At 30.5% G+C, this 27,983-nt stretch overlaps 4 protein-coding genes across 6 annotated transcripts in view; 2 read left to right on the top strand and 2 right to left on the bottom strand.

Moving 5' to 3' along the window:
* The window catches only part of LOC108757876 (uncharacterized), a 4,008-nt gene extending 977 nt beyond the window's left edge, over positions 1–3,031 (top strand). Inside the window, exon 3 of the mRNA XM_018502553.1 lies at positions 261–3,031. Within this exon, the coding sequence (XP_018358055.1) occupies positions 261–1,521 (1,261 nt within the window). The 3' untranslated portion in view covers positions 1,522–3,031. The remainder of the gene's footprint in view (positions 1–260) is intronic.
* Positions 3,032–9,373: 6,342 nt separating this feature from the next.
* On the top strand, positions 9,374–19,154 carry LOC108757864 (clavesin-2). 3 transcript variants are annotated; one of them, XM_018502539.1, is made up of 7 exons: positions 9,374–9,589; positions 13,535–13,759; positions 14,095–14,254; positions 16,461–16,522; positions 16,827–17,020; positions 18,623–18,836; positions 18,938–19,154. In XM_018502539.1, exons 2-7 carry the CDS (start codon positions 13,585–13,587, stop codon positions 19,141–19,143), a joined length of 1,011 nt encoding a protein of 336 aa, XP_018358041.1. In that variant the 5' UTR covers positions 9,374–9,589; positions 13,535–13,584; the 3' UTR covers positions 19,144–19,154. The 3 variants fall into 3 exon arrangements, with proteins under 3 accessions (XP_018358041.1, XP_018358040.1, XP_018358038.1); XM_018502538.1 differs by having other exon boundaries at positions 9,375–9,488; XM_018502536.1 differs by having other exon boundaries at positions 9,377–9,578.
* A 284-nt stretch (positions 19,155–19,438) lies between these two features.
* Positions 19,439–22,968, bottom strand: LOC108757863 (putative serine protease K12H4.7). The gene is made up of 10 exons (XM_018502535.1): positions 22,701–22,968; positions 22,438–22,619; positions 21,098–21,281; positions 20,962–21,010; positions 20,760–20,895; positions 20,548–20,614; positions 20,270–20,486; positions 20,050–20,182; positions 19,657–19,826; positions 19,439–19,568 (listed from the first exon to the last, which is right to left on the bottom strand). Exons 1-10 carry the CDS (start codon positions 22,896–22,898, stop codon positions 19,459–19,461), a joined length of 1,446 nt encoding a protein of 481 aa, XP_018358037.1. The 5' UTR covers positions 22,899–22,968; the 3' UTR covers positions 19,439–19,458.
* A 2,368-nt stretch (positions 22,969–25,336) lies between these two features.
* On the bottom strand, positions 25,337–27,796 carry LOC108757567 (U2 small nuclear ribonucleoprotein auxiliary factor 35 kDa subunit-related protein 2). Its single transcript, XM_018502027.1, has 3 exons — positions 27,593–27,796; positions 26,221–26,522; positions 25,337–25,907 (listed from the first exon to the last, which is right to left on the bottom strand). Exons 1-3 carry the CDS (start codon positions 27,707–27,709, stop codon positions 25,337–25,339), a joined length of 990 nt encoding a protein of 329 aa, XP_018357529.1. The 5' UTR covers positions 27,710–27,796.
* Positions 27,797–27,983: the final 187 nt, after the last annotated feature.

Below are 27,983 nucleotides of genomic sequence, written 5' to 3'. Positions count from 1 at the left end.
TAGCCAATACGGTGATAAGATTCTAATTCAGCTAGCAATCCAGCAGGAAAACAAGCATTGTGTGCCATAGGTTTTAGAGATTTTGAGAACATATGTCAAGGTAAGGTCATTGAGACTTCTCCTATAGTACACAATTATTGCTGTGGTAATACATATCGAATTTATAAAATTAATGCTGAATTCAATTTGAACATGACACATGTAATCAATATGACTTAAAGATGTAATGCCGAACGGAATTAATAAAGTATTATTTGCAGCATAAGGTTCCAAGATAGGATGTTAAAAGTTAATAGTGACCGTGTAAGTACATGGGTTTTTCCACACTACAATCACGGTATTGAAAACCTGAACTGGAGCATGCAATGTAATCAAGGATCGTTCATAAGAAACACTACACCAATGAAAGATCAGTTGGAACATATGGAACATATTGAATCAGCAAGTCAATCAACAGAGGAATATACTGCAAATCAACCAGAAGAGGCTGGTACAATTAAATCTGTTATTTTTTCAAAGAAGACTAGTTTACGCCCAAAATTGAAAATAAAATCTGAGAAACAAAAACCTGAGAAGAGACAGGGCTCAAATCCTGTGAATGAAGACAACATAACACCTACGAAGAAATGGAAGGATTATGATGATGTGTCAGACAATCTCCGTTCAATTGCTCCGTCTGATTCTTCTGCCATTTCTACTGCTGATAGCTGCGATGAACGTGAAGATCTTCAAGCTAAACATCCGCTGAAAGCGAAAAAGAACTTTTTGACATGCAAACGTTCTATGTTTGTACTATTATTATCTACGATACTTGTGACTTTTATCTCGGTGTACTTATATGAAAATCAGGAGACTCGCAAGCATAGCAATGATTTTGCGAATGCCGTTGTTGAATTGAAGGAGCGGATTTATGGTCACAACAATTTGCATAAACTCTGTGAATATCTTCAGAGTGATGTACCCTCCTTCAAGGTGATTGTCCTCTTCGGTGACACAGGCGTCGGTAAATCATACACGGTAGATATCATAAGAAGGAATTTCCCGCGAAAGTATGCTATTCGCCAGTATTTCCCGCCATTGGAAGCCGTGAACGACATCAACCTTCCTCTCTTGTATCCGAATTTAATAATCCTGGAAAATTTGAAAAAACGTGATTTGATGGACTTCGTAAACTTTCTAGAGGCCCGTCGAGACATTTATAAGGATCACTTCGTGACCGTATTGGCCATTTTCAACTTCGAAGATTTAATTGACCTCGAGATACGAATAAGAAATCGGCCCCACGATGCAGCCGTAATAGAAAACGCTTTTCTCAACAAAAATATCGAAGTTGAAACTTTTTTCTATGAGCCTTTGAACGAAGATGCTTTGGACGGCTGCATTATAGATGCGATCAAAGAGAGCAAGTTGACGCTCAACGAAGAAAAATTTGATCTTGTTAAAGAAAGTCTGTTGATACATGAGGCCGGTTGTAAAAGGGCCTACAGGTATGTTCAAGTGATTGGTAGGCAACATGAATGAATGTAAAAATTGATCGATACAATTCCTTAAAAGATGAAAAGACTGATCAAAGAAATCATTATGTACTTTACGACTGATATAACAAATATCCGACTGCGACGCGCATTTTTTGTATATATACTTTATGTAATTGTTTCAATGACTATATGAGTGCTTTCCAATTGCTTAACATATTTTAACACAAATGTACACAGGAATAAAATACAGCATTGTGCACGACTTAATTAGAACAAATGTGTCGTCGTACACGGTTTAGGCAAGGATAGAATTAGGTTAAAAGTAACTTTCTGCCTGTATTGAATGAGAAGCAAAAATTCAAGCAATTATCTTCCAATATCCTCTAATCTCATTTATAGCGTGATTAGTAACATGTAATTGTCACAAAAATACAAGCTTACACAACCGACTAGAAGCCTTTGGGCTGAATACGGATATGTGTCAATGATTACCATAATTAGAACACAACTTGTGTCGCCGTGTTCACGAAAGTGTGTAGTGATTTTACAATTGGAAAACACTCTATGTATTGTGATAATCTTAAGACCTAATAAGTAGTTCTTACCGAGTGAATATAATTTCTGAATGTAAATATTTTTAGAAATGCGTTTCCGCTTTGATTAATTAAATGATCGTCTACCTTCTCGCCGATTTTTCATTAAAGGGCATAATTTTGATAATTTATGGAAAGAGATCGAGCAGCCAATTTTATTGGTGAAAGTCAGCTTGGACACGAATATGACGTTCACGGTCTGCGGACTTGAACGCATGATGAAATTTTTGTGTGCATTACTTCCGGATTGTGAATATTGAAGATTCAAGCGGTAATTTTTGCGGGTGATGTATCACTTACGTTCGATGAAACGCATAATTCACTCGTGGTTTCGCACGATTGAGCGAACTCATGTAGATTAAGATTTCCGATACATACAACATATACAATGTCGCGAAACTTTCTTTCTGTAATTGCATTTGGACTCATAATGATTTGTAAGCGAGTAACCAACCATGATATTACGTTAAGTAACGACACATTATATCCAAAGTATGAATGTTACGTTATTACTACCGATCGCTCTTGTGCAATCGAAAAGTCGCTCGATTGTATTTCTAGGTAGGTATAAGTGAAATTTTTCCAAGACGTGAAAGAAAGAATTTCTTATCGATTACATAGACATCGTTCTATCTCTACTTAGGAATAAGTGGGGGAAGAATTAAGTGCCAAATCTTGAAAAAAGACTACTAAGAATATTTTATTTTTAAGTTACAAATTTGATAATGGTGTGTCAGAATGTGGTCAGGATGGATTGCAGTCAGTGCCTTTAATTAACTATTTTCATCTTAGGATAGACATCTTGTAGAGGCACATTGAACTTGCTATTTGTATTTTTTGAAACTATTTTGCTCAATCTATTTATAGTTCAATTTGTAGTTATTAGATTATGTAGTAATTGTATTATGTAGATTTACATTATGGACAAATTATAGAGTTGTCGTTTTATACTTACGACTTAAATATTAATTTATGGAAAAGAAATAATTCAACTAGAACATTGATTATATATATAGCGACAGGAAAGGTATATTATAATGAATATAATGTATTATTATTATTTCCTATATTATTGTATTACATATTATTATATTATAACGATATTATAATTAAAAAAGATTTAATATTTCTTTGTAAATAAAAGTTTTCAAGCGAAGAAATGAGAGAGATAGGAGAAAGAGTTAAAAATACGGAATTGGTAGTAATTTTGAGCGATTATCCCATATAGTTAATAATTCTCTTAGATGTTGCAAGCTGCGGTCGACCGATGGACGCGGAAGTAAGTTGAATATTTTGTAAATGACTTTGTACACATTAGCATTTATCAGTACTTTTCTAATATACAGGATTATTTAATCATTAAGATTCGATCTTAATCTTCATTACAGCCCATTTATTTTTCCCTTAATTAAGCCATTATGTGATTTCCTTGTGACGCAACTTAAAAAGAGGGATCAATCAGTTAGAATTTTTATTTCGTGACGTTACGTCTGCAGAATAAAAAAAGTATCTCTCATTTGCTTCTTACGTGCACCGATGAGATGTGACGCAACTAGTCAGAAGTTACGTTCGTCTTTTAACACGCAAAACTATGTGCATTACATGCTTACATCGTAGGACTTACAATTCGCCCCTTTTACATCACTTCCCCGAATGTCTCGTGACGGGAAATAGAAAGTTCATATATGTATTTGTATATATATTTACGAAAACGCGTGATTAGTTATAGCAATCCCCCAATGCTCTTTCCCAATCTCCCCCTTCCTTTGAAAACGCGAAACTCCAGGGGAACCTGGAGAACGTTTCCTGTTTGTCGGAATAAAGTTAATTTTTGCTTGACTCATCTTTTTTAACGATTAAGCTAAAGGCTTGTGGCGACACAGACATCCTGTGCGCACACGTGACTGCTAAAGTGTCAGCGAAGATAAACGCGAAGAATAACGCGAATTCGAACCAACAATTTTCAGCTTGGTTACCTAGCGTCATTCCTTACATCCGTTTTGATGACACCAGATAATGTTTGCTTCTCTCGATTCGAGGATGTTTTCTACGCAATGACGTCGTCATCGAATTAATTAGCGTTATGAACTCTTTCTGTAGAGAGACAAAATTAAGTTAACTATCTTCGAATGTACGCACACACTCCCTCTCTTTCTCTCTCTTAAAAAAAAAGTAATTTTAATTGCCATACTTAATTATAATTTATAGTAATTTTTGCCAACTATATTTTTTTTGCTAGAACTTTTAATACGTATAATTATTATTATTAACACACTATAGCAGTAGTAATTATAAAAATACAGTTCCTATTCCATAATTATGTAATCCCAGACAGCACAGAATATTATGATAAATATTTGTAAATATTTAGTAGGTATTATTTAACTTTATTCAACATTATCTAATATTTATAATAAATATAAATTAATATTTTTTACTTGGGTTATAATGTCTTATTAAGTATATATTTTCATAGCATTTACATAATATATATTATAAATATTTCATATTTATGATAAATATTTATGATCTGTGCAATCGAAGACAATAAAAATATTTACAAAATATTAAAAATAAATCTTACAAATGTTTTGTAACTGTTTTATAAATATATTGTATGCTATCTGGGATTATCTAGATAGATCGCAAAATAATAATAAGTTCAATATGACATCAAGTAGAAGCCATTTCAAGAAAGTCGCTTAAAAATTATAATGTCAAGAATTTACACAAAATCATCATAAAAAAGTGTATCAAATGATATTATTATGATGTTTCCTAAAATGACTTCTACTTGCTGTAATCTTAATCTTATTATGATATTGTGTGCTGTAGTCAAATACCAAACAATTTTTTCTAAGTGTAATGACTGCGTCAATTGTACGCCATCAAATTTACTGCTCATGCAAACATAAATTGGGCAATTCACCAGTTAATTTTTTTTAAGCCGTTTGTATAAGCTGTATTTCTATTTCTACGGTTTTTTTTAGTTTTATTTCTTTTAACTATCCTTTTCAAAACTATTTGTATGCTGCTACTATTATTACATCTTTTGTAATTATTGCATTATTTTGTTATATTATTTTATTTGAACTGGAAATTGTATAAATTCACAAGAAATATATTATTATATACTATATGAACGAACCACTTTGATTGAATATGGTGTTTTTCACTCGTGTGTTTTATTTCATCAGTCGATTTTTATTTAACATCAGTGTTGGAACGTATCTAGGTAAAAGTATCTGATACAGTATCTTATAGACTTTAATTGTACCTAAGTACCTAGATTTTTATAGGCAAGATACTTGTACCTGTACCTGGATATTTTTGGTACGGTACCTTTTAGGTTTAGGTACAAGGTATTTACTTATACTTATGATGTTTCATTATATTAGAAACTTAATATTTGATCGTTATATAAATTATTGTTTTTCTCTAATTCTCAACGCGTTGTGCAAGTACTTTATCACCTAGGTAATTTTAGTTTTTAGTATTTAGTGAATGGATGACTCTCAAAGAATCTCATAAAAAAGGCAAATATTACATTTGTCGTACAACAAAGCATTTCAAGCCTATTGATTGGCTGCAAGAAAGAGAAGTTGTCGGATCTCTCTATCCTATGCACCCAAAGAAATATTCTACCGATAAGTGGAAAATTCCTCTTAGCATTTCCTCTAAGCAGAAAAATCTTACATGAATCAGGCGTGTGTATTTATAATACTCCCCCCCCCCCCCCGAGTAAACGAGAATGGATTGAAATGGATTAAAATGGATTCAGATTTTCAGAAATACGGATTTATGAATGTTAAAATAAATCCTTTTCAATCCTGAATGCATTTTTATTCATTTATAAGAATTGCATAAAACAAATGTCTATTCCTTCTCAATCTTGAATGCATTTTTATGTATGCATTTATAGGAATGGCATGGAATATATTTCGATGCTTTTCAATCTAAAAATAATATTATAGTATTTTGTGTGCATCGTGAATACTGCTCAATTTAAAATTATAAATAGGAAATGCAGTTTTTCAATCTAGTTTAATTTAAAAATAATATCGACCATTTCTGCGCATTGTGAGTACTGTTTAATTCAAAATTCTGAACAGGAAATGCAGTTTTTCGATCCAATTGAATAAAAAAAAGTTTTTTTTAATGATCCATTTTCTTAAAATGGACCGTGAATACTATTTATTTCAAAATTGTGAGAAGAAAATCCATTGTTTCATTTAAAAATGCATCATAAATGCTATTTTATTCAGAATTATGAATAAGAAATTTTTCGTTTTAATTCAGCTGAGTTAAAAAAAAATTATACCGTAACAATATATCATGAATTCTACTTCATTTAATACTTAAAAGAGACATAAAAAGAATACGTAAATATGTACAATAAAAGTTACATATGTAAATTTCTGATTTTGAATTAATAAATTAATTACTTTTATGTATATTTTATATTAATACGTTTCCTTTATTATACAGCTAGTGTAATTTTTGTATAAAAGTTTTAAAATAATAACTATAGAATTTCATGTAATTACTACTTTAATTTATTTAAACTTTTACATATATAAAAATTTTTTTTATATGGAATCCAATTTATTTTTATGGATTTAAAATACGGATTCGAATGGATTGAAAATTTCCGATCCATTTTCGTTTGCTGAGACATAAGCCTATGATTGAAAATAAATTCTTCTATAGAAAATTCTATTACAATAACTCGAATAATCTTTTGAAATAAGCCCTGATGAAAATAAAAATCGGAGCGTAAATTGGATGTAATGGGAGAGTAACAAAAGTGTAAACGAAACTTCTAGGAGGCGAAAATTGAATCATCAAAATGTAAAAAAAGCGTAAATATTTCTTTTACATTTCATTGTTTCAATTTTCGCTTTCTAGAAGTTTCTCGTTTACTATTTCTAGAAGCTTCTGTTCCTATTACATTTGACTTACGCTCTGATTTTTATTTTCATCAGGGAGAGGATGTACAAGATACTAGCGGAATGCTTATTTGTTAGCAGAAGATTGTCATTTACGTGCTACCGCGTAGCTACGCGTGCATGTCAGTACATGCAAGACATTCTTTTAGTATTAAGAGGATTGCGATTTAAATTCCAGCACTTTATGATTATACAAAATTCCTTTACTTTTTAAAGTATTTTCTTGAAGTCGTATATAAATGGAAAATCCTCTGACATTAACATGCTAAACGGCAGAATATATTTTTTTGGGTGTAGTCAATCAATGAACTTAAAACTTTGTCGTATGATAGAGGCTAATATTCGTTCCAGCCAAAGGCTAATATTCATCCGTTTTACGACAAGCTTTTCAAGCCTGTTGATTGGCTGCAGGATAAAAAGGTTCTCGGATCTTTTTGATCTACAACCAATTAACATGCTTGAATAATTTGTCGTACAAATGTAATATCAGCCTTAAAAGAGTGGCAAACTGCAAGAAAACTCGTAATTTGTCGTGTTAGTAGGTATAATTGTTTTGTAGTATCTATACCATTGGAAATTAAAAGTTAAACTAAGTTTTCTTAGTCTGTACATTTTTAACATTATAAGTCGGAAATTAAGCTGAAACTAAGTTTTTTTTAAAGCCTTAAACGGTCTAACGTGCGAGCGTCCTAAGCCTTTAGACTACCGAGGCAAGAACGCTCGCACGGTATGCAAGAGATCCGGGTTCGACTACCGGCCGAGGTAATATTTTTTGCAATAAGAATTAATTATTTACAGATTTTAATATGTTATTCATCATTATTAAGATCGTTTCGACGATGCGAATAAGCATAAAAAATTTGTTAAAATTGCTAGTCAATTTAACTCGTGATATTACTGCGGTAGTTTTAGTAGAGTTAGCGTTTCAAGACCGAAAATTTTTCGGCGCGCGTTTCTCTGGGACTACATACGTAGTATATAAATTCACATAAGAATCATACAAGCATTAAGATCCAGCTAGACCGTTTAAGGCTTTGATTTCTATAGTTTGTGTTATCACATGTACGGTCCTATAATATATTATATTAAGTTTTTTTTACTTATTCATACCTTTATCTTATCTTTATCAGGACTTTTAAATTTTCATTTTGAATAAAGGTCAAGTAAACAACTTTAAAGATTCGAATAAAAACAAAAAATAAAATATTTTATAAAATACCTGGTTGTCCATAGCGATGACGTATGTACAATTATAATCTTCATTATTCAAACATTTTTGTATGTATTACATAAGTAGTAGTTTCATATAAAATAAAAGTTGTTTACGCAGCTTGTTGTTTTCTTTTTCTCTTTTTGTTGTTAGAAGTACTTAAAATATATTTAAATTTTTCAGGTACTTCTATGCTGTACCTGTATCTACAGATAACTTTTGAAAATTATATCTATATTTATAACTAAATACTTTTTCCACACAATACCTATATCTATACCTAAACATACCTTTCAGACGGTATCTGTTCCAACATTGTTTAATATATTATTTTTTCGTTATCAATGTCTTCTTTCTGGTTTGCTATTTAATTAATTTATATTATCTATATTTGAATTGTCAGCTATTAGTTTGCAGTTTCTTTTAATATACTATTTTAGCCTTAACTTTCCAACTTATTGTAATTATAGCTTTTAGGTTTAGGTTTAGGTTTCAAGCAGCATTAAATGCTGATACTTCGCCTATTGTATGTGCAACTTCATATATTGCGTCTTTGCTGTATCACATTTTCTGTAATTATTTTCATTAATATTCTTTAATTACAGTTATTATTATTGTTATTTTAACATCTAATATTCTTTAATTACAGTTATTATTACTGTTATTTTAACATTTCTTACTTTGTAGCATATTAACGAACATCACTGCGTCACATTAATAGGCTATAGGTTGCATTCTGCTACGCGATACATATATAGTTATCACAATTAGAATAAATAAACTTTATAAAAATTTTTCTTGTGTCAGATTCACCTTCGACCAACCGGTTGAACCGGATATCGACAACAGTCGAGTCAGCTAGAAGATGATCGGCCGGATCGGCCTCCGAAACTAGCTCGAATATACAGTCGGGGATCGTTATGAAACTGATAGAGTCGCGCATTCTATATATGTATGCTATTTAAGTATCTATAAAAGAGGGTAGAAAGCAAGCGTACTAGCATAGTCTGCGAGTTCACATTCGACGGAGCTTTAACGGGAAAGTTGGATTACGTTTGGTACACCGTGCGTTAGGAACAAAGGCGAGGTCGCCTTCTTGTACCCCGAAGGATTCGCGGGTCTCCGCGAGGACACGCTTGTTCGCGATTGGAAAAGAGGTGTGGAGGAAGGGCGACGGGCTGGAAATTATAAAAGAGCCATCGACCAACAAGAGTGGGGCAGTCGCTTCCAAGTGTGCACCTGGGGCTCGACGATTGGAGTACGTTCATATAATCATATAGGATAAGTACTTAAGACATAGATCCTCATCGCTTCGGTTTCGCGCGCGGTTCCTCAAAAGACAGATTGAGTGAGCGTGAAGTAGGACTTTTTCAATTAATTTACACAATACTTACTTAGCATACCTTATTTTTAGTCCTTTGTGTGAAGATGGTCTGTTTTTTCTTATAGATGTTAAGTGTAATCATTGTTTTCCAGTGTCTATATTTTTTATCTTTTTTAGTCATAAAATATTAGAAAATTATAAAAAATTTAATTTTGGAAATAGAAATAATATAGGCAAGATTTTATTTTAATTTGTTTTATCAGAATATGGATACGCTTTAATTTAATAATTAAAGTACTTAATGCATGACTTTCTGTTCTAAAGATAGTGGAAAGATAAAATTTAAATCAACAAAAATTTATAGAGTATATAAAAATTTTGAGAGTATATAATTTATACAATAATCAATTATGTTTCAAGATGTGCTTCAGTTTTGTGATTTTATATTAGCGTTTTAATCCTGCATTACTCATGTGAGATGTAAAATATACATATAACTTAAAGATGTACTAAATTTACGAAATAAAACTTATTTATTGCACAAGTACTGTACTATTTCACAATTAAAGAAGAACTTCTTTGTCTAAAAGATACTGAATGGTATCAATGTTTATTTCGTCATAATTTATTAAAAAAAACAATAAAATTAAGATATAATTGTTGCGTTCGGAAACGTCGTAACGCGTCGCTCGGATGCCTCCGATGCCTCGGATTCATCAGCTGTCCTTGTTTAATATTTAATGTTAAATAAGGACAGATGATGAGTTCGAGGCATTGGAGGCATCCGAGCGACGCGTCACGACATTTCCGAACGCAGCCAATGTTGAAATAAAGTACACCTCATCATGAGTAATTACTTTAAAAAGAATTACGCGCGTAACATAAAGTTAATGCATACTAAATTACACACAAATTTGTTATTGCGAATCATTCCGACAATTAGAGCTTTTCTTTTATTGAAAAATTAATAAATTGTACGCTTGAAATATCAATATTAATATTTTATTAGTCAAATCGTCTTTAACCATTTAAATCGCAAATTATATCACGCTTAAGGGTTGAAATTCATAATTATACGGCGACAACATAATGACATTGTCTGTGACGTCAGCGATAAGCTTTCCAATCACGTTCGCCAGAATAATTTGTCGAATCGATTAACGCTGCGTGAATTTTAATCGCACAATGATCTTCGGAGCAGCTTGTCTCATCCTTGGTCATAAAGGCCGACACGTAACTAAAGGTCGAGAATATGGAACGCAAATCGTTATTGCTGCAAAATAGTAATCAAAGAAAATTCGGGTTCAAAGAGCGCGAGGCGTTTATCTTGCTTATTGACGGACTACAACAGAGTGAACTGATCGTAAAAACCATGACATAATCATCGTAATACATGAAAGTAAGCATATAATATTACATGATCATCGTGCTGTAATAATGAGCGGTAAAATCTCCTCTCGTGGAACGATATAAAAATGAAAGGATAGATATCGACGTGATGTAATCGACGTAACTTAATCTCATATAAAAAAAAAGCTCTTACGCGCGCGACCGACAACGCTTGAGAGATGAAAGCTCGCGAGCAGTACGTGATAAGTGGCACTTTCTACACGGAAGAAGATAGTATACCTTTAACCGGCTCTATCATAATCACAGAATGCTTTGTGCGTGTTGTCGTGATTACGTTCATCGTCGTAAGACGGACACGGATACGAAACCGATATAGCGTAAGATACGTATCCAGAGACATGGTAGTCTCGACACTAATGTTCCTACTATTCGACGATGGCTACTTTTCTCTTCTTTCTTTTTATTAATAGTTCTCTTGAAACCTGACATTTATCTTATAAATGCAATCACGTGCTCTTACCGGTAAATCTTTTTATCTTTGACTCCGTTCTACAAGCGATGACATAACTTTACGGATGTTACGTATGCTTTACATTATTTTTGTGGGTCCGGTTACGTTTGCGATACGTAAAGGCAGTATTGCGACAAAGTTATACAACCTTAATTACCCTCGCTCTAATATACGGAGATCCATGGTTGAAGAAGTAGAAGTGAGTGGTCCAGACAAGAAAACAAGCAATCTATCTCTTTCAATAATAAACGCAATTTAGAGAAGAGAAAGTGAATAGTTAATTTTATTGTGAAATGATTCTTGCTACATAAAAAAACAGTGTTCCAATTTTGTACGGATGTCTTATTCTTCACTGAAAAAAATATTTTGGTTACACTAACAAGATCCTCAAATTAAAAATAATAAACATAATATCCCAAGCAGAACACAAGTCGTCATAACATCATAATGACATCTAATGGCAAAATGATTAATAGAAGTCATCTTACAATCAATAACAATAATTTTAATGTCATTTTGATGTTATCGTGACTTGTTATTCTACCTGGAATGAAATTTTACGCTTAACAACGTAACTGTTATATGTAATACATGTATTGTATTACATTTATATTGTTGAATGTGACATGATAACATTAATGTTATGTTGTTTTAATTGATATTTACTGGGAAGTGCAAACAAAATTCGTTTATAGATCATACAATCAGAATTTTAATTACTGTAACTGAATTTATAGATATATCTCGATTAGAATGTTTGATAGATTTTTAACTATCTAATTTGCAACTTTTGATTAAATTTATGAGATTTCCAATTTATACAATCAGATCTTTTTTCTGTACAGATAGAACACAGAATCATAATAAGGTTGAGATAACATCAAATAGAAGTTTTTTTTTAAATCATAATAATTATTCGATATATGTACATTTGATGCTATTTTTTAAATAAATTATTAAAATGACAATGACTTTAAAATAAGCTTTTTAGTTAAAAAATTAGTAACTTTAGGAAAAAATTATAATAATGTCATTCGGTATACATTTTTGACGGTGATTTTGTGATAAATTTTTGACATGGCAATGATTTTTAAATAATCTTTTTAGTTAAAAAAGTTAATTAAAAATTTCAATCATTGTCACACACACATATCAAAAATTTATATAAAATCATCACCAAAAGTGTATCAAATCATTATGATTTTTCTTACAATGATTTCAACTTGATGTCATCTCAATCTTTTCTATTAAAATTTATATCTATGTTATAATTGTGTTCTGAATAGCTTCTTCAACTCGCTTTGTGTCGCAAGAGAAAAATGAGATTGTCCATCACCGCAATAACGCTTGAAACAACAATTGTGAAACAGGAATAATAAAATTAACATGACAAGATGATAATGACACATCTCCCACGGGAGTCGCGCGCCGGCAGTTTGTTTCGGTGAACAAAGATAGGTGAACAACCGACAATTGCATAATCGGAGAAAGTGATTGCGAAACAGGTCGATGCATACTACAAACGCCCTGACTTAAGCACGTGGCCCAAGCGCGATGGTACCACGCTAATCGTTATGTCATAAACTGACGAAAGGTCCGAGACTTCTCGTCCAATCGGCTGACGACGCAGTCGATACACTCCTTTCCAAGTGAAAGAGACAACCACATTTCTTCGGGACACCTTCGCCATTGAACAGAAACTGTGTTAGCCGGTCACCAAACGGTATCGTCTGGCGATTCGGAAGAAAGTGAAAACACGCCGTATCGCGCACACGCTGCGTAATTATATTCCAAATTATTACAGGAAATTATTACAGGAAGATAATAAATAAGAATAAATAAAAATAAATAACTCTAAATATGTAATAACACGCGAAATTCCGAAAGAGGAATTGTGTATTTTATTGAGTAATATAACTTGCACACGACAAACATACCTCTAACATAGCAAAAATTCAAAATTTTACAATTAAACAGATATCTTTTTTATTTTTCTCACGTTATTTGTTTTATCTTTTTGAACTGCGAAAAAAATATGACGGTAAAAGAAGTAAAACGTAAAAATCATAGTCTTAAAATTTTTTATGAATATATAAAAATGTCAACAAAATATTTCTAGGTGTCTGTAAGTCTAAATAAATCACTTAACGTCTTTCGAACAAAAGCAAGATGGGAGCAGTCGAATGGGTAGCCGATGAGGACAATTATGAGTGCCCTCTCTCAATGGAAACTCAGAAGATAGCGAAAGAGGAGCTCAGAGAGGACAAAAACGCCAGAGATCAGGCTCTCGAGCAGATGCGCAATTGGATCAAGATGAATCCGCGCATTAAAAATTGTCGTCTCGGTGAGGCTACATCAAATAGCAATCAACGCGAATATTAGCATAAAGATAAATTATCCTTGTCAATTTACGGAAAAAAAAACTTGTAAAAAACACAGTAAAATTTGACTAAAAATCCAATTAAATATCCAATATCCAACTAATATCCAATTAAAAATATGATTACATTGATAATAACTAATTACATAAGTCCGTAAGTGGCCATAATCGCCCCACGATTTTGTAAGACCATAGGGGTAATTTTATAGATATTTTAACAAGTACTCTCGAACCTGCAATTGCACATGATATGTATCAATAGTTACAAGACGTATGGCTAATTTGTCATCTTTTATTAGATGCACGATTCTTACTAAGATTCTTGCGATGCAAGAAATTCAATGTTCCGATGGCTCAGGAGGCTACTGAAAGATACCTGTTGCTTCGTCAGGTGTATCAACAAGCATTCCATAAATTGGATATTACAGAACCGAATATGGAGGAGTTACTATCACTGGGGTATTTTTATGTTATTATTTTATGATATTGTCTCATTAATCATAAAACTTTCCAGTAAACAAAATTTCAACAATGTTACTAGAATGATATTTTTTTTAAATAATTTAATAATGTATTAAAATGAGCTTTAATGTGTGAATAATAATTCAAATATATCGTGAGAGACTAAAGCTTAGCTAATTAACGTGCGCTAATTTAAATAATCATGTAATTCGTATAATATAAACGAGCAACTGTTTCGACCTTTAATGTTGGTTCTCTTCAGTGAAATTATATAGTATCAATTATTATTAGATATAGATCTCTGTCTTACATATTCCTCTTTTTAATAAATTTAAATCGATTGATTATCCTTCTTATGTTTTTTACGGTTTGCGATTCTCATGTTGATCTCGTTGATCTCGTTGATCTCTGTGAGAATAACTGGCAGAAATAACAATAGTTCGTAACGTGCATATATAGTTTGCAAGATTCACGGTCGATATTTTTTTGTTTGTTAATATTATACAAATTACATGATTATACTCGGTTCAACGAGAGAATGACCTCGGATCGGACGAAAATTTTCCGTTTTGCGCAGGTCTTCATTTTGTAGCGTTACATTGCCTGCTATGCGTAAACCAAGGTCATTCTCTCGTTGAACAGAGTATACTTAAATTAGCGCACGTTAACTAATTAAGCTCTGATAGCCCCTCACAATATATATTTTTAAAAATAATATGAACGTAACGTTTTAAAATACATAATTAATGTTGTATACATATATAATTACGTTATCGTAAGCAAATTTGACATTGTCTAGAGCTTTCAACAATACCAATATGAGAATAAAATATTGTTGCAAATAATATATGTTAAGAAATAGGGTCGATAAAGAATAAATCTAATTAAATACGGAAAAAACCTATTTTTGATTGAAACAGATCTTATTGTAAGTGCTTAAATACATACTTCTGTGCGTGCGTCGTGTGTGTATGTGTGTGTGTGTGTGTGTGTGTGTGTGTGTGTGTGTGTGTGTGTGAATTTATACATTCTGATTCTGCTTTAAAAACACGAATTTTTTGCTATATCTAATATAATACAAATTATTTTCTTACGTAAAATTTAATTTATTACTTTTTTACGTTAAAATTTAACCTTAATTATATATTTTAGCGCAAAGTGCTTATAAGCAATCGATTTGTAAACAAAAGGAACCATCTCAATTAAATTCATACAGAAGTATGTGTTTAAGCACTAAGATCCGCTTCGATCGAAAACAGATATTTCTCGTATTTAATTAGGCTGCAAATAATGTTGCGATAATATTTATATAAACATCAAATCAACATTTCGGAAACATTTGATGTTTGTTGAAGATACGTGTTTTAATTTCAAATAATGACAGATGTTTTAATTTAACATTTATAGGAACATTAAAATTTAGTATTTATTCAATATCATATTACTCAGAATATATACATATGTGAGATATTCCACGTCAAATCGGGCATCTTTGAAACAGAGAGAAGATATTCTTGTTTTTTTTTTCAATTTGCTAACATATTCTACATCAGAAAAAAATATAATGGCTTTCGCAAAAAAAAATTAGAGATTTTTTGTGAAGCTATTCACGCTTGTAAATTGCGGAAATTCATAAAAAAAAAATCATAAAAAGTCTCATGCGAACATTCAAATTACTATATCGTCGAAACTATTATATAATATAGTCGTACAAAAAAAATGCAAGAGACCGATTTTAAAGATCTTAAATTGGTCTCTTATATTTTTTTATACGATCAATAAAAGAAATGGAAATTAAATAATTATCTGCATTTTTGATAATTTGTGCATCAATAACCGCGTGTGATTCTCAAAATATGCTCACTTTTATCTTAATTTATTAATTAGTATTTATTAATATATTAGTTTAATTAAGAAAATCTAAGAATTTTTAAAATATAATTTAGTTCGATGTTATTTCGACATTCTGCTTTATCAGATTATAATTTATTTATTTGAAATAATATTATTAAAACATTTTTTTAATATTTAAAAAATATTTATAAAATGTTATATAAGAACATGTATAAAAAATTCATATAAAATCAATGACGTTCACTAAACAGTAACTGATTAGTTTTCTCTGCCGAATGCAGCCAATATTTCAAAATGTTAATCTAATTTTTTTATTTACTGGGCCGCGTTTTACAATCTCTTCTTTTAGATATCTCTTTGCCGCACCTGGCCGTGATGCAAAAGGTCGTCGTGTTATAATCGCTAGACCAGGTATACGTTTCCTACTTTATATTACACTTTATATGTACTGAACGCTTGAATGTTATTACATAAATGTTATTATATAAACTTAATACGTAAAGTAAAATAACAGATATAAAATATTAAAAATATTCGGAATTTTGCACTTCTCCCTTTAATTTGTTCATTTCAATAAAATATTATTTATTATACGTAATTATTTTACAAAAACTGTAAAACAGTTTAAAAGTGTATAAAAATCTATACATAATAATTTTTTATGTTTCTCTTCGTCACGTTTATTGATCGTTCGTATATGTAATTTCCGTTCAAGGCGTATTTGATCCTCACAAATACACGAACGCGGACATGTGCAAGATTCATGCTATCACTTACGAAACGTTAATGGAAGATGAGGAGAGTCAAGTGCGTGGCTATGTTCATTTCACTGATGGTGCAGGTGTTAGTTTCCCTCATTTGACACTGTTTACTCCCAAAGAAGCAGTGCGCATCGTAAAAAACGGCGAGGTGAGATAAAATATATGTAATTGTAAATATATTAAATTGACATAAGGTTAATGGATGAAATCAAATAGACAATAAATTTAATAACAGGGAGTATCTTTTAATCCAAACTTATTATTTTCCAATTCTCTTTTTTACTCGCAAGTTTTTTTTCTAACGGGACAATATTACTGTAAATTTACTTAAACATTTTTAAGTCAAATATAGACGTTTAAATATTTACGTAACAATCTTCTGCGATATTTAAAGTTTAATCCATTTTTAAATCTTGTCTAAAATTCTTCATTATTTGCTTCATTTAATTACTTAGGATAATATTTTTTTTACAAATAACATATCTTTTATTTCTGATATATATCTTATGTAACCAACAAAACTATTATATTTGATTTCCGCAAAAATGTTTCGTTTTCTTCATCGAGGTACGATCGATTGAGTTGTGAGTTTGGATCAAAGACGATGTCACGTAAAATTTCATGACGTTTCTCGAAAAACTTTTTATGTTTTATTATCATAAGACATAAAAACCGGTTTTATATCTTTTGTCTATTACGAAATTAACTTAAAAGCTAAGTTAAAAGGTTTTTAAGAGCCTATTTAAAAAGAATAAAATAAAGCTTATTTATTAAGTATGAAGAGAGTTGAGTTATGAAGAATATAAATGGATTTCTATACTAACAAATTATTGAAATTTTTTCTGCTATACTATAAGCAGATCAACATAGAAATATACGTTTGCATAAGTATTTTATTGTTTAACTAAGAAATACTTTACCTTCTAGAAAAAGACTTCTAGAAAGATATTAAAAAAGTTTACAAATGGAATCAAATTTTATTCTCTCTCACTAGTTCGCAGCAAAAATATTATTTTGAACCAGATAAGGTGTTTTTTATACATAGATTTGAATGTTGAAAACGATGCCACAAAGTCAAATTTCTTTAGCACGTCCAGGTTTCCAAAATAATTGACCTTAATGAACAAAAAATGGCTTTTTTTTAAGCAACATTTGATTTTTTTGTAAGAAATTAAGATAACAGTGTACTTTTAAATAGTTTTCGATTAATGCAAATGCTGATCATTATAAAAGAAATTTTATTTTCGTAGAGACGAATTTGATCATGACCGATTCGAGAAATGCGCGCCACTTTATTATTCTTTCTTATAAATATATTCCATGGTTATTTCAAATTTCACGTTTATAACAGTAATTGTATATAAAATTAGAAATGATAAAATTATGTAAACTAGAAATTTAATGTAAATGTGGTTTTTTATCTATTAAATGTTTGTCGAGAACGTATATATAGCTTGCATGCAGATTTTAAAGTTTTAAACTATTTATACAAATATATTAAACAAAATATATGAATATAACTTAAAGTTATATTCTAACTGAAATGATAGAGTATAATGACAATATAAGAAACTACTTTTTGTTTTTCATCGACGTTTTGAAGCAGAAAATGTTTTGAGGCAGAAAATTACTTTTGTTGTTCGTATTCATGCGATTATCATAATTTTGAAGAAGAAATTATATAATGTGTCTATGTATAATTAAAATAATAATGATATAGGTAACGATGGCAATAATGATTCGTTTTTAGCGCACTGTACCGATGAGACATAAAGAAGTCTATGGGATCAACTCACATCCCTCAGTAAAATTTGCCTTGGATTTCGGGTTGTCATTGATTTCCGAAAAGATCAGAAGTCGCGTGAAGATTTATACGAGCCTCGAGGACGCTATTAATCGCAAGCTCGATGTCACTATGCTGCCTAAGGAGTACGGCGGTACTATCCCCATGAAAGAGATGATCGGTAATTCATTTTCATATTGCACTCTTTGATTTCATTATACGTCGTGTTGTTTCATCGCAGGAAAAGATAATAAAAATAATTAAATCCTCTTTTCAATGCAGATCTATGGCGGAAAGAATTATTGGCATTGAAACCAACATTACTGACTAACGATAAGATGAGTGTCTGTCTTGAGCTGTACTCGGAGAAAGCACGAGAAGGTGCGGTTTCGGCATTGAAGCAAGGATTCGGCTGTTCTAGCGTGGGATCCAATGATACCACGATGTGCGGTATAAGTGGCTCCTTTAGAAAGCTCGAAGTCGATTAATATCTTAAATGTTCTTTACTTATAAATACATTTTCTACTTAGAGATAAGCAGCATGGGATCATGATATAGATTCATTTTGGAAATTGCACAGATTTTTAGATTAGTCTTGGTATCAAGAGAACGTAATTTTATTTTTGTATTCTGTAGATAATATGCAATATAATATAATTGATGTGTATTATTTAGAATTGCACTATATATCGTATATTGTACATAACTTTTCATTAAAGTTTTACAATTAATACAACAGAAAAAATACAACAGAAAAACATCATTAATTTTTGGCATATTCGTAAGATATTTGATAGGAACTTTCATGAGGAAATCCATTTGCCAATTATTTTACGAATCTTTGCTCTGGCTGCTTTCAAATTGTCCGGGTCCGTGGCTACATCGCTATATATATCACGACAATGTGAAGATCCTTTAAAATAATCCACTATTATATTATCTTCTTATATTAAAAAAAAATGCAGAGTTCTAATATGTTTCTCAATATTTTGCATAATTACCATTAATGACAATAGCGGGTGAAAAGGCATTAAGATCTTGGAGCACCGATAACGGATGCCATGGATCGCTATTTCCATTCGTGAAAATGACGTTTCGTAAGTCCGGTAATTTTCCTCCGTACATTATATTCGTCCTTCTCACATGTGAATCCAATATTTTTTTATTATAACTAAAATTGAGTTTAGCGTTTCTAACTTTGAAAATAATTCAATATTTTATTCGACTATAATTAAGTAACCATAAGTACGATAATAAATTGTTCGATATTTAAAGAAATCTATTATGAAGATATATTTTGGCGTGTATCACGCATATTTGTACAAATTATGGACATGGAAATAAATAATACTTGAGCAAGGAAAATATTAGGTCGTTATTTTTTAAGTACTTACTAATCACCATACAAATCGGTACACAAATTAATGAAATAATTTAGGGGAAACAGCTTTCCAAAGATTGATTTATTTGAGTTTGTCGTTTGATAGTAACCATATTCCGCGCAGGTCTGATGATACCACTGTCTCACTGTACAATAAACATCATCTCTTGTTGTACAATACGTGTCATATATGATGTGCAATTTAATTTATTTTGTTAGCTATTTCAACTCACTGATACTCGTGGCTGCCGGCGAGTCCCACGAAACCTCTCGATATGTCTTTAGAAAATTATTATAACTTACATCGTTACACTTGTCCTGATTCGAAAAGATGCGCGCGAGTCTCTGTAGGGGGCTGCCTAAATGCTTAGCTGTCATTTTATTACACAATACTGCGATTCTCGTTTCACTGTTCTCGATTTTATTATACTGAACGACTCCGGCAAATATCTAAAGGTCAAATAAAAATGAATAGAAATAGATGGAGCAATATCTTCAATTATTCACGTACCTCTGACAGCGTATTCATGAAGTAACCAAGATCACTAGGAGATTTTACGTCAGGCACTTGACATAATCTAAACTCGATATTAATATTTAAAAAATTAATAATAATAAAAAATTATAATTTCTGATTATTATAAATTATTTTTCCTCTTTACTTTATTGTCCGAGTGCAAATTAACAAATAGCATGTGGATTCCAAATCATGTTTAAGCTTACTTGAAGAGAAGTTTCAGTTTATGTGGACCGGCTCGCATGGCTAATAATTCCTCTACCGATGCGAATGCAGTTTTAACAGATTCAACGCACTTTTTATTATATTTGCCGAGCGCATCTGTCACGACCTCGAAATATTCTATAAAATCAAGTAATTTTAGTAATATTTTTAGGGATTATCTGCAGTCGCGATCAAATAATTTACCATAAAAATCAGCCTTTGCCCGAACCGGAGCACTGCTGGCTAAGGCTCCCTGTGAAAAATATTTTTCTCTAATTTACTAATGCCTCTCTATCTTTAAGATACAAATATATAAATAAGAAAATAATATAAATAATACTTGGATGAGATGGGGGTATTTGAGGCGTGCCCACGCCGCCATATTTCCAGCATAAGAGCCACCAACTACTATTACGGTACTCTTTTCTAAGTTCTTTTCCTTTTTTTTCGTTTCAATAAAATAAGCAAGATCGGCGAGTGCCTGGTCGGCGTTTAAGTATTGTAAATTCTCCGTGCTAATGTCTCTAAATTTGTATCGTGCAATATCAATTTAAAAGATCGGTTTTAAATGTCAAATGATAAAGAACTCTCATAGCAAAAGGGTCACATTTATATTACAATAGACTTATTATAATTTAGGGAATGGAAGTAATTAGTTACTGTAATTGTCGTTAGTTAATTACTTAATTACCTTGTAATAACAATTTGATAATGACGTTGAGAATTTTTTATGATGATAATATAATACCAGAGTTGGAATAGTTATATTTTTCGTAATAAAATTGTTTACAGATTTTAATATATTATTCAGCATTATTAATCGTTCTAAGATGCTTATGAGCTTCGAATTATTAAATTGCTATAGTGTCAATTTAACTTGTGATATTACTGCGGTAGTTGTTCAGTGGAGTTTGCGTTTCAAGACCGAAAAATCATTTTATCCTACAATTTAAAGGACTACATATGTACGTAGTATATGAATTTACATAGAATTATACAAGCACTTAAGATCCATCAGCTGGATCGTTAAAAGGCATTTACCTCTTATTGATTGTATACTTAGATTTATAGTCCTATATGAGAGATTCTTAGTTTAATACAGTCAATAATTACTTATAACGGGTTAGAAAGATCATTCATTACTGAAAAAATAATTCGCAATTTGTAAATCGTCACTTTTTAATGTAACTTGTAACGTTATTTATTACTTTTTTTCAATAAGTAACGAGTAATAGTGACTTTTCTAATTTTAGCGTAACCTCAGCGTTTATTCATTATTACAGTCATAAAAAATTGCAACATTTTATTATGAAATTGTTACTATATAAAAAGTAACTGTAAAAGTAACGGAAAAGTAACTTCATTCCCTACTACAATCACGAATAAATTGTGGTGTTATATGAGATTATCAAAAAGTCAAAGTGATATTACGTCATTATCTTAATCTGTGAATACCACAGTATATGGGAGTGTCACAGTGAAGTGCAATTTTTATCACAGCTTCATAATGATAGCGATATCACACATGTGACAAAACAGAAATTTGCACGTCACTATGACTCTGCTATGATGTCACACCGTCACACTTGTGACAAAATGGACATTCGCACGTCACCATGACTTTACTGTGATGTTACCGTGACCTTTTTTGCTATGGGGAAAGCGCTACGGATTACATACTTCGTTGGTCTGCTCTGTCCATAGAACCGATGTTCGGTGTAATACATCAAACCGTGGTATTTTACGCCGAGTTCGTACATCAGTCCACTTTGCAAAAATCCATTCGTTATCTCCCATTCTCCGCCGATCATGATCAGGATAGGGCCATTTTTCTTCAGAAATGCGGAGTTTTCTTTGTAACGCTATACAGCAATCGATTAGTGTTAATAAAAAAAATTAACGTTTTAAGTAAAACAAGCTTTTTGAGCGACGATGATAATTACCATCGACCAAGTGCGATTGTCGCGATGATTGAAATGATCGAGAGGCTGAGTGATCCAACCCTCAACTATATTCTTGCCTGCATCTTTTGTTAATGATTCTGGCTCCTCCAAACCTTTAAAAGTAAATCCCCGAAAACCTACCCCATTGACGAGGGGATGGACTGAGTACAGAACGAACAATACTTTTAATGCGATCATAATCCGTTTCTCGTTCGCAATTGTATAGCAGAGAAAGTTTCGTATACTTTAAAGTACACTAGATTAACGCTGAAATGCGACTGATTATTACTTGTCATTTCTTTTAGTTATGGCTAGCAGTACAAATTGATACGATATCTTTCATTAATGATCGATAACGCTTTATTGCATTAGCTACTCTTAGAGGAAACGGGAAACAATATTCCGATAATAAGAAACAGCAAAAATTATCTGATAATTGAAGAATGTCTATCGACTAGAACATGCGATTGCTCGAAGCATAGATATTTGTGTATATCTTTACCGCACGATAAAAGGTATCATTTTAGCTAAATACACAATTTACGTAACATACATAGTAAAATAAAAATTGAATTTAAGCAGAAACTATTCTGAAATTAAATAAAAAGCATAAGTATTCAACAAAGATTTTGTGAACACAACTTTTAACATTGGCATCTAATGCAACTAAATTTTGTATGAATTTTGTAGTCATTCTGTATTTATGAGACCTTTTTAATTAATTAATTTTATTAAAGATAAAGATACTATATGTTTATACACATTATTATCAAATATTTGATATTAATTTTATATGTAATCGAATACACTTTAATTATAATTTTTCCTAATATTATACGTTGTATTATTTGATTATTTCACTGCAAGTATAAAGCAAAAGAGAGAGCTATAAATCTGCATCAAAAGAATTATTATAATTAACATTAATGAACAATCCGCATAAAAACCGAATTAGAAATTAGACAGAAAGTGAAAGTGACCAAGAATTCTGATTACTAGCTAGATTCTAATCAATCGAGTGACGTTTGTTTAGATATAATCACTTTCAAAAATTATTTATGTTTTATTTCTTGATCATAATCAAGATTATGTTTCTTAAAAATATAGAATTTTCTTTGTAAAACAGTCGATAAGCATTAAGTAATTACAAATATGTGTTTTAAATAAGGTGGTTGGGTGACAATTATAAATATTATTGATCAAGTGCGTTTATTGCAATAACTAAAATGATCAAAGGGTTGAATAATTCAATCACTAATTATATATTTGCTTGCATTTTTTGTGAACGGCTTCTTCAAATCTTCAAAAATGAATTCTTCCGAGTAAAGATCAAGCAATATTTAATACGTTATTCTCTTTGCAATTATGCAACAAAGAATATTTCAATTATCCCTTTAAAGCAGGTCAGATACATATTGAAATGCGATTGAGTAAAAAATCTGCCGTTTCTTTTCATAATCACGTACGATATTTTCCATCAACATTGATAATACGGTCATTTATTGCAATACTTTTACAATTAGAGGAAATGCGAAACAATACTTCGATTAAATAACTGCGAAGAAGAATAATCTGATCTGATGATTATGGAATGGTTATATTGTTTTAAGATTCAGACATGTGATTGCCAACACGGATGTGTCTTTATCGCGAGATAATAGGAATGATTAAATGCATTATTTACGTGTATTTCTCAAACAAAAATATCTAATCTACGTTATTTCATTTATATTGGACATTCTTGCAGACAAAACTGAATCGGTCGGGCAGGATCACTTTTAGGATTACAAACACTTGACTCGTCATTACAGAATGCATAAGCTTTGAATGTTTTTTGGGGTACCTATGTGTTTATATTTTTGCCTGGTCAGATCTACATGTATCTCTTCTGATGTTCTCGCGCCCGCGAATGCTTTCTTCTATTAACTTTCATGACTGCCTCTTATCTTTCTTTCGAAATTTTTTTAGAAGGGCCATCCTCAGATCCATGTTTTTAATTTGTAATTGTTACGGATTCTCTTACGATTTAATTAATAACATTCCGTTTATGACATTTTAATTTAAAACTTTCTGTACTTGTATGATTTTTTATATCATTGGTTATATCGTGCGGGAATTTTTACGATTGTTCCTTTTTCGTAGAATGAGAATATTTTGTCTTCGAACTTGTCTTGCCATCCAATTCAGTCATAAGTGATTTGGAAGATCACCTTTATTTGCGATTTTTTAAATTATTATCTTGATCGGATTCTTTCTATTTTAATTTACTTTTAACAAATAAATGAAAAATATTAAATAATGTTAAAGAAGCTTTTATTAATTTATTTTTAATTTATTTTTTGCTTTATTACACTACATAATTCTTATTTTTTCGCAATATTATTTTCTGATGGAAATAAAAATCAGAGTATAAGTCAAATATAAAGGAGATCAACAAAAACAAATAAAATTTCTGGATAACATAAATGCGAAGAAGGGAATATAAAAGAAGCATTTTAAGAAGCAAAAGTTTCTTTTATGATTTACTATTTACGTTAAATAAAATGAAATTTACGTTTTTGTCATTGTCTCTTTATGGATTGAACTTACAATCTGATTTTTATTTTCGCCAAAATTGTTCTGTATATAAGATATTTTTATATATAGCTTTTTATATGTATATAGCGTAAATAAAGTAACACAAACCTATGTTTGTTTAGCTTGTCGTCAATCAAATTGCTTTTTTTCTGTTGGAAATTTTTGATGTACTTATTGTGCGGAATTTTAGAGGTGTGAAGATAATTGCATTTTTCATTGCTTTTCGGACAATTGGTTAGACTGCAGACAACGGATCTCAAGGATTTCACGTTGACGAATTTACAAACGAGCGGCTTGTCATTGTAACAACGTCCCTTTAGATTTTTCCAAGCTTTAGCTGCTGCTCTTTTTGTATCATACTGAATGTACAAATTAGCGCGCCAATGTTTCTTATTCTTCCAGCAACATTTAAGGGTTTTAATTTCGCCGAACGATTTGAGTTTAGTTATTATTTTATCATGGAATTTGCAAAAATAATGCCACGTTCCTGAATTCTGGAATTCGATTGCAACATCAGTGTTGCTTTCCGTCGGGTTTTTCTCGACAGAAAAATTGAAATACAATCCTGTTATCAAAATCACGTTGCTCAGAAAGATTTTACGATGATTTTTAGAGCACTTGTGTTTATGCCTGAAATCAATTACGAATGAATACATTTTGGAAATCAAAATAAAAATTTAATTTTAATTGAAGTTAATTTTAAGTAAAATGTTTTGTTCTTAAATTTTAATTTATTTTGATTTAGTGCAGTTTCATTTTTAATGCAAATAACTCTTAACATAATTTTTTAATTTTCAAGTGGAAAATTTTTTTGGAAACTTGCAAAACATGCGATAAAAAGAATTAATTAAATTACTTCAATATATTAAGAATTTTAATATTGTTATGAATGATTGACAAATCATGATAATGACAAATCGTGAATATCTCTATCTACACTAACCGGCAAACACCTGTTAATTCAAAAGATGGGCAAAGTTTCTTGGTAGAGCGGCTGTCTACGACTCGGCGTAAACCTTCGGGCGTTTTCACTCCATCGATATAATCGTTGATATCCTTCTGTAACTGTTTGCTTTTATGAGGTTGTTCCTCATATTTTTTCTTTATCTCCTCTATCAGAGATTCGCGTTTTGTCTTCTTTTTAGAATTCTTCTTCTCACGTTTCTTATACTTTTTCCTCGATCTTGAAGAAATTGTAATCTTTCTTTGTTTTTGGAGCAATTGCCATTTTTTTTGTTTTTTTATCTGCACAATTAAGTAAGAGACAGTACTCAATTATTTAAATTACAAGCTTACTCATTTATTTGAAACTCGCAGAAAACAATATTTTTTCATATCCATATAAATTCCAGTTATGATATTTTATGAAGGAAATTGACTTAAAAAGTAAAACAAATTTGAAAAATTTGAAATATACGTTATGTAATAAATATACGTTTATGTATATTTGATTAAATAAGTAGATCTTTGTGGAAGGAAACAATTATATAAGCACTGATTTCTCTTTGCCACCTGTTGTTAGTAAAACAAATGCTTTATATAATATTTATTTTATAAATATATATTATTTGTTTCATTTCAACATGTTTAAAAAATTTATAATTTTTAATTATATAGTATAGATTTATTCAAAGTATAGATTTATGATTCAAAGAATAATTAAACGTATAATCATATTACACGATAACCAATTATTAAAGCGATTAATATCCCAGAATATCACAATAACTATTTATTTTTTGAAATTTCATAAAAATATTTTATATAAATCTTTATTCGAAATATTATTAAAATGTAGAATAAATATTTCATGTAATATTTACGATAAATATAAATAAATATTCTTAGTATTTTTTACTTAGATTATAATGTCTATTATAATCTAAGTATTTTCATAGCGTTTACTATAACATTTACAATAAATATTTCGTAACATTTATAATAAATATTTATAATGGTGCAAACTAAACCACAAAAATATTTACAAAATATTTAAAATAAGTCATAAATATTTACAAATTTTTGTAAATATTTTATAAATATTATGTGCATTCTGTGGGATATGTTACCATATAATATTAATTGCTTTAACAATTGGATATCGTGTAATATTTGTTACATCTATAGTTAATCCAAGCTAACATACGGAAATATTCGAAAGAAGCTCTTATTAAATCCTGTAAGTGAATTTTATTGTAACAGAAAATTAATTATTAAAATGTTAGAATTTGAACACGAAAAATATATGAAAAAAATTAAATTAAGGTAATAAAAGGAATTTTTTGCTAAAAAATAAATCAAAAATTGCTTTTTACTTCTTCTTTTAACCAGTCTAATTCTGTGAGAAATCGTCTCATCCGTTTGTAAAGTTTCTCCATCGCAATGAGACGTCTTTCCTTATGAATGAGATTTGTTGAAGGACATTCTTCCATCCTCGGGCTTTTTTAGGGGCAATGGCAAATATGATCAACAATGTCCGAAACACACAAAAACAATTTTATTGAAATTGACCGGCGATCCGATAGCTGTTAATGAGAGAGAGAATGATGTATCTCTATTTTGCTCCTTGCTCTTTTAGCTTAATGAAATGTACCAGAATTAAAAAAATTTTTTGTTCAAATATATACAATTAAGTAAAATATATTAAATGAAAAGAATATATTTAACAAGAATTTGATAAAGTAATTTTTAATTTTGTATTTCAGG

Source organism: Trachymyrmex cornetzi, unplaced genomic scaffold, assembly GCF_001594075.2.
Source record: "Trachymyrmex cornetzi isolate Tcor2-1 unplaced genomic scaffold, Tcor1.1 scaffold147, whole genome shotgun sequence".
In the NCBI taxonomy this organism is placed as follows: domain Eukaryota; kingdom Metazoa; phylum Arthropoda; class Insecta; order Hymenoptera; family Formicidae; genus Trachymyrmex; species Trachymyrmex cornetzi.
The sequence above is the reverse complement of the archived record's forward strand: the minus strand, read 5'-3'. Positions and strand labels throughout refer to the sequence as shown.

Coding starts and splice junctions, on each gene's coding strand:
- LOC108757863 (XM_018502535.1), bottom strand. CDS start 22,898: ATGATCGCATTAAAAGTATTGTTCGTTCTGTACTCAGTCCATCCCCTC. Junction 21,011..21,097: donor AATACCCCCATCTCATCCAA/GTATTATTTATA, acceptor TATTTTTCACAG/GGAGCCTTAGCCAGCAGTGC. Junction 19,827..20,049: donor ACCGATTTGTATGGTGATTA/GTAAGTACTTAA, acceptor ACTCAATTTTAG/TTATAATAAAAAAATATTGG.
- LOC108757864 (XM_018502539.1), top strand. CDS start 13,585: ATGGGAGCAGTCGAATGGGTAGCCGATGAGGACAATTATGAGTGCCCT. Junction 16,523..16,826: donor TGTTATAATCGCTAGACCAG/GTATACGTTTCC, acceptor TTTCCGTTCAAG/GCGTATTTGATCCTCACAAA. Junction 18,837..18,937: donor CCCCATGAAAGAGATGATCG/GTAATTCATTTT, acceptor TTTTCAATGCAG/ATCTATGGCGGAAAGAATTA.
- LOC108757567 (XM_018502027.1), bottom strand. CDS start 27,709: ATGGAAGAATGTCCTTCAACAAATCTCATTCATAAGGAAAGACGTCTC. Junction 26,523..27,592: donor TAGACTGGTTAAAAGAAGAA/GTAAAAAGCAAT, acceptor TTAATTGTGCAG/ATAAAAAAACAAAAAAAATG. Junction 25,908..26,220: donor GAATTAACAGGTGTTTGCCG/GTTAGTGTAGAT, acceptor AATTGATTTCAG/GCATAAACACAAGTGCTCTA.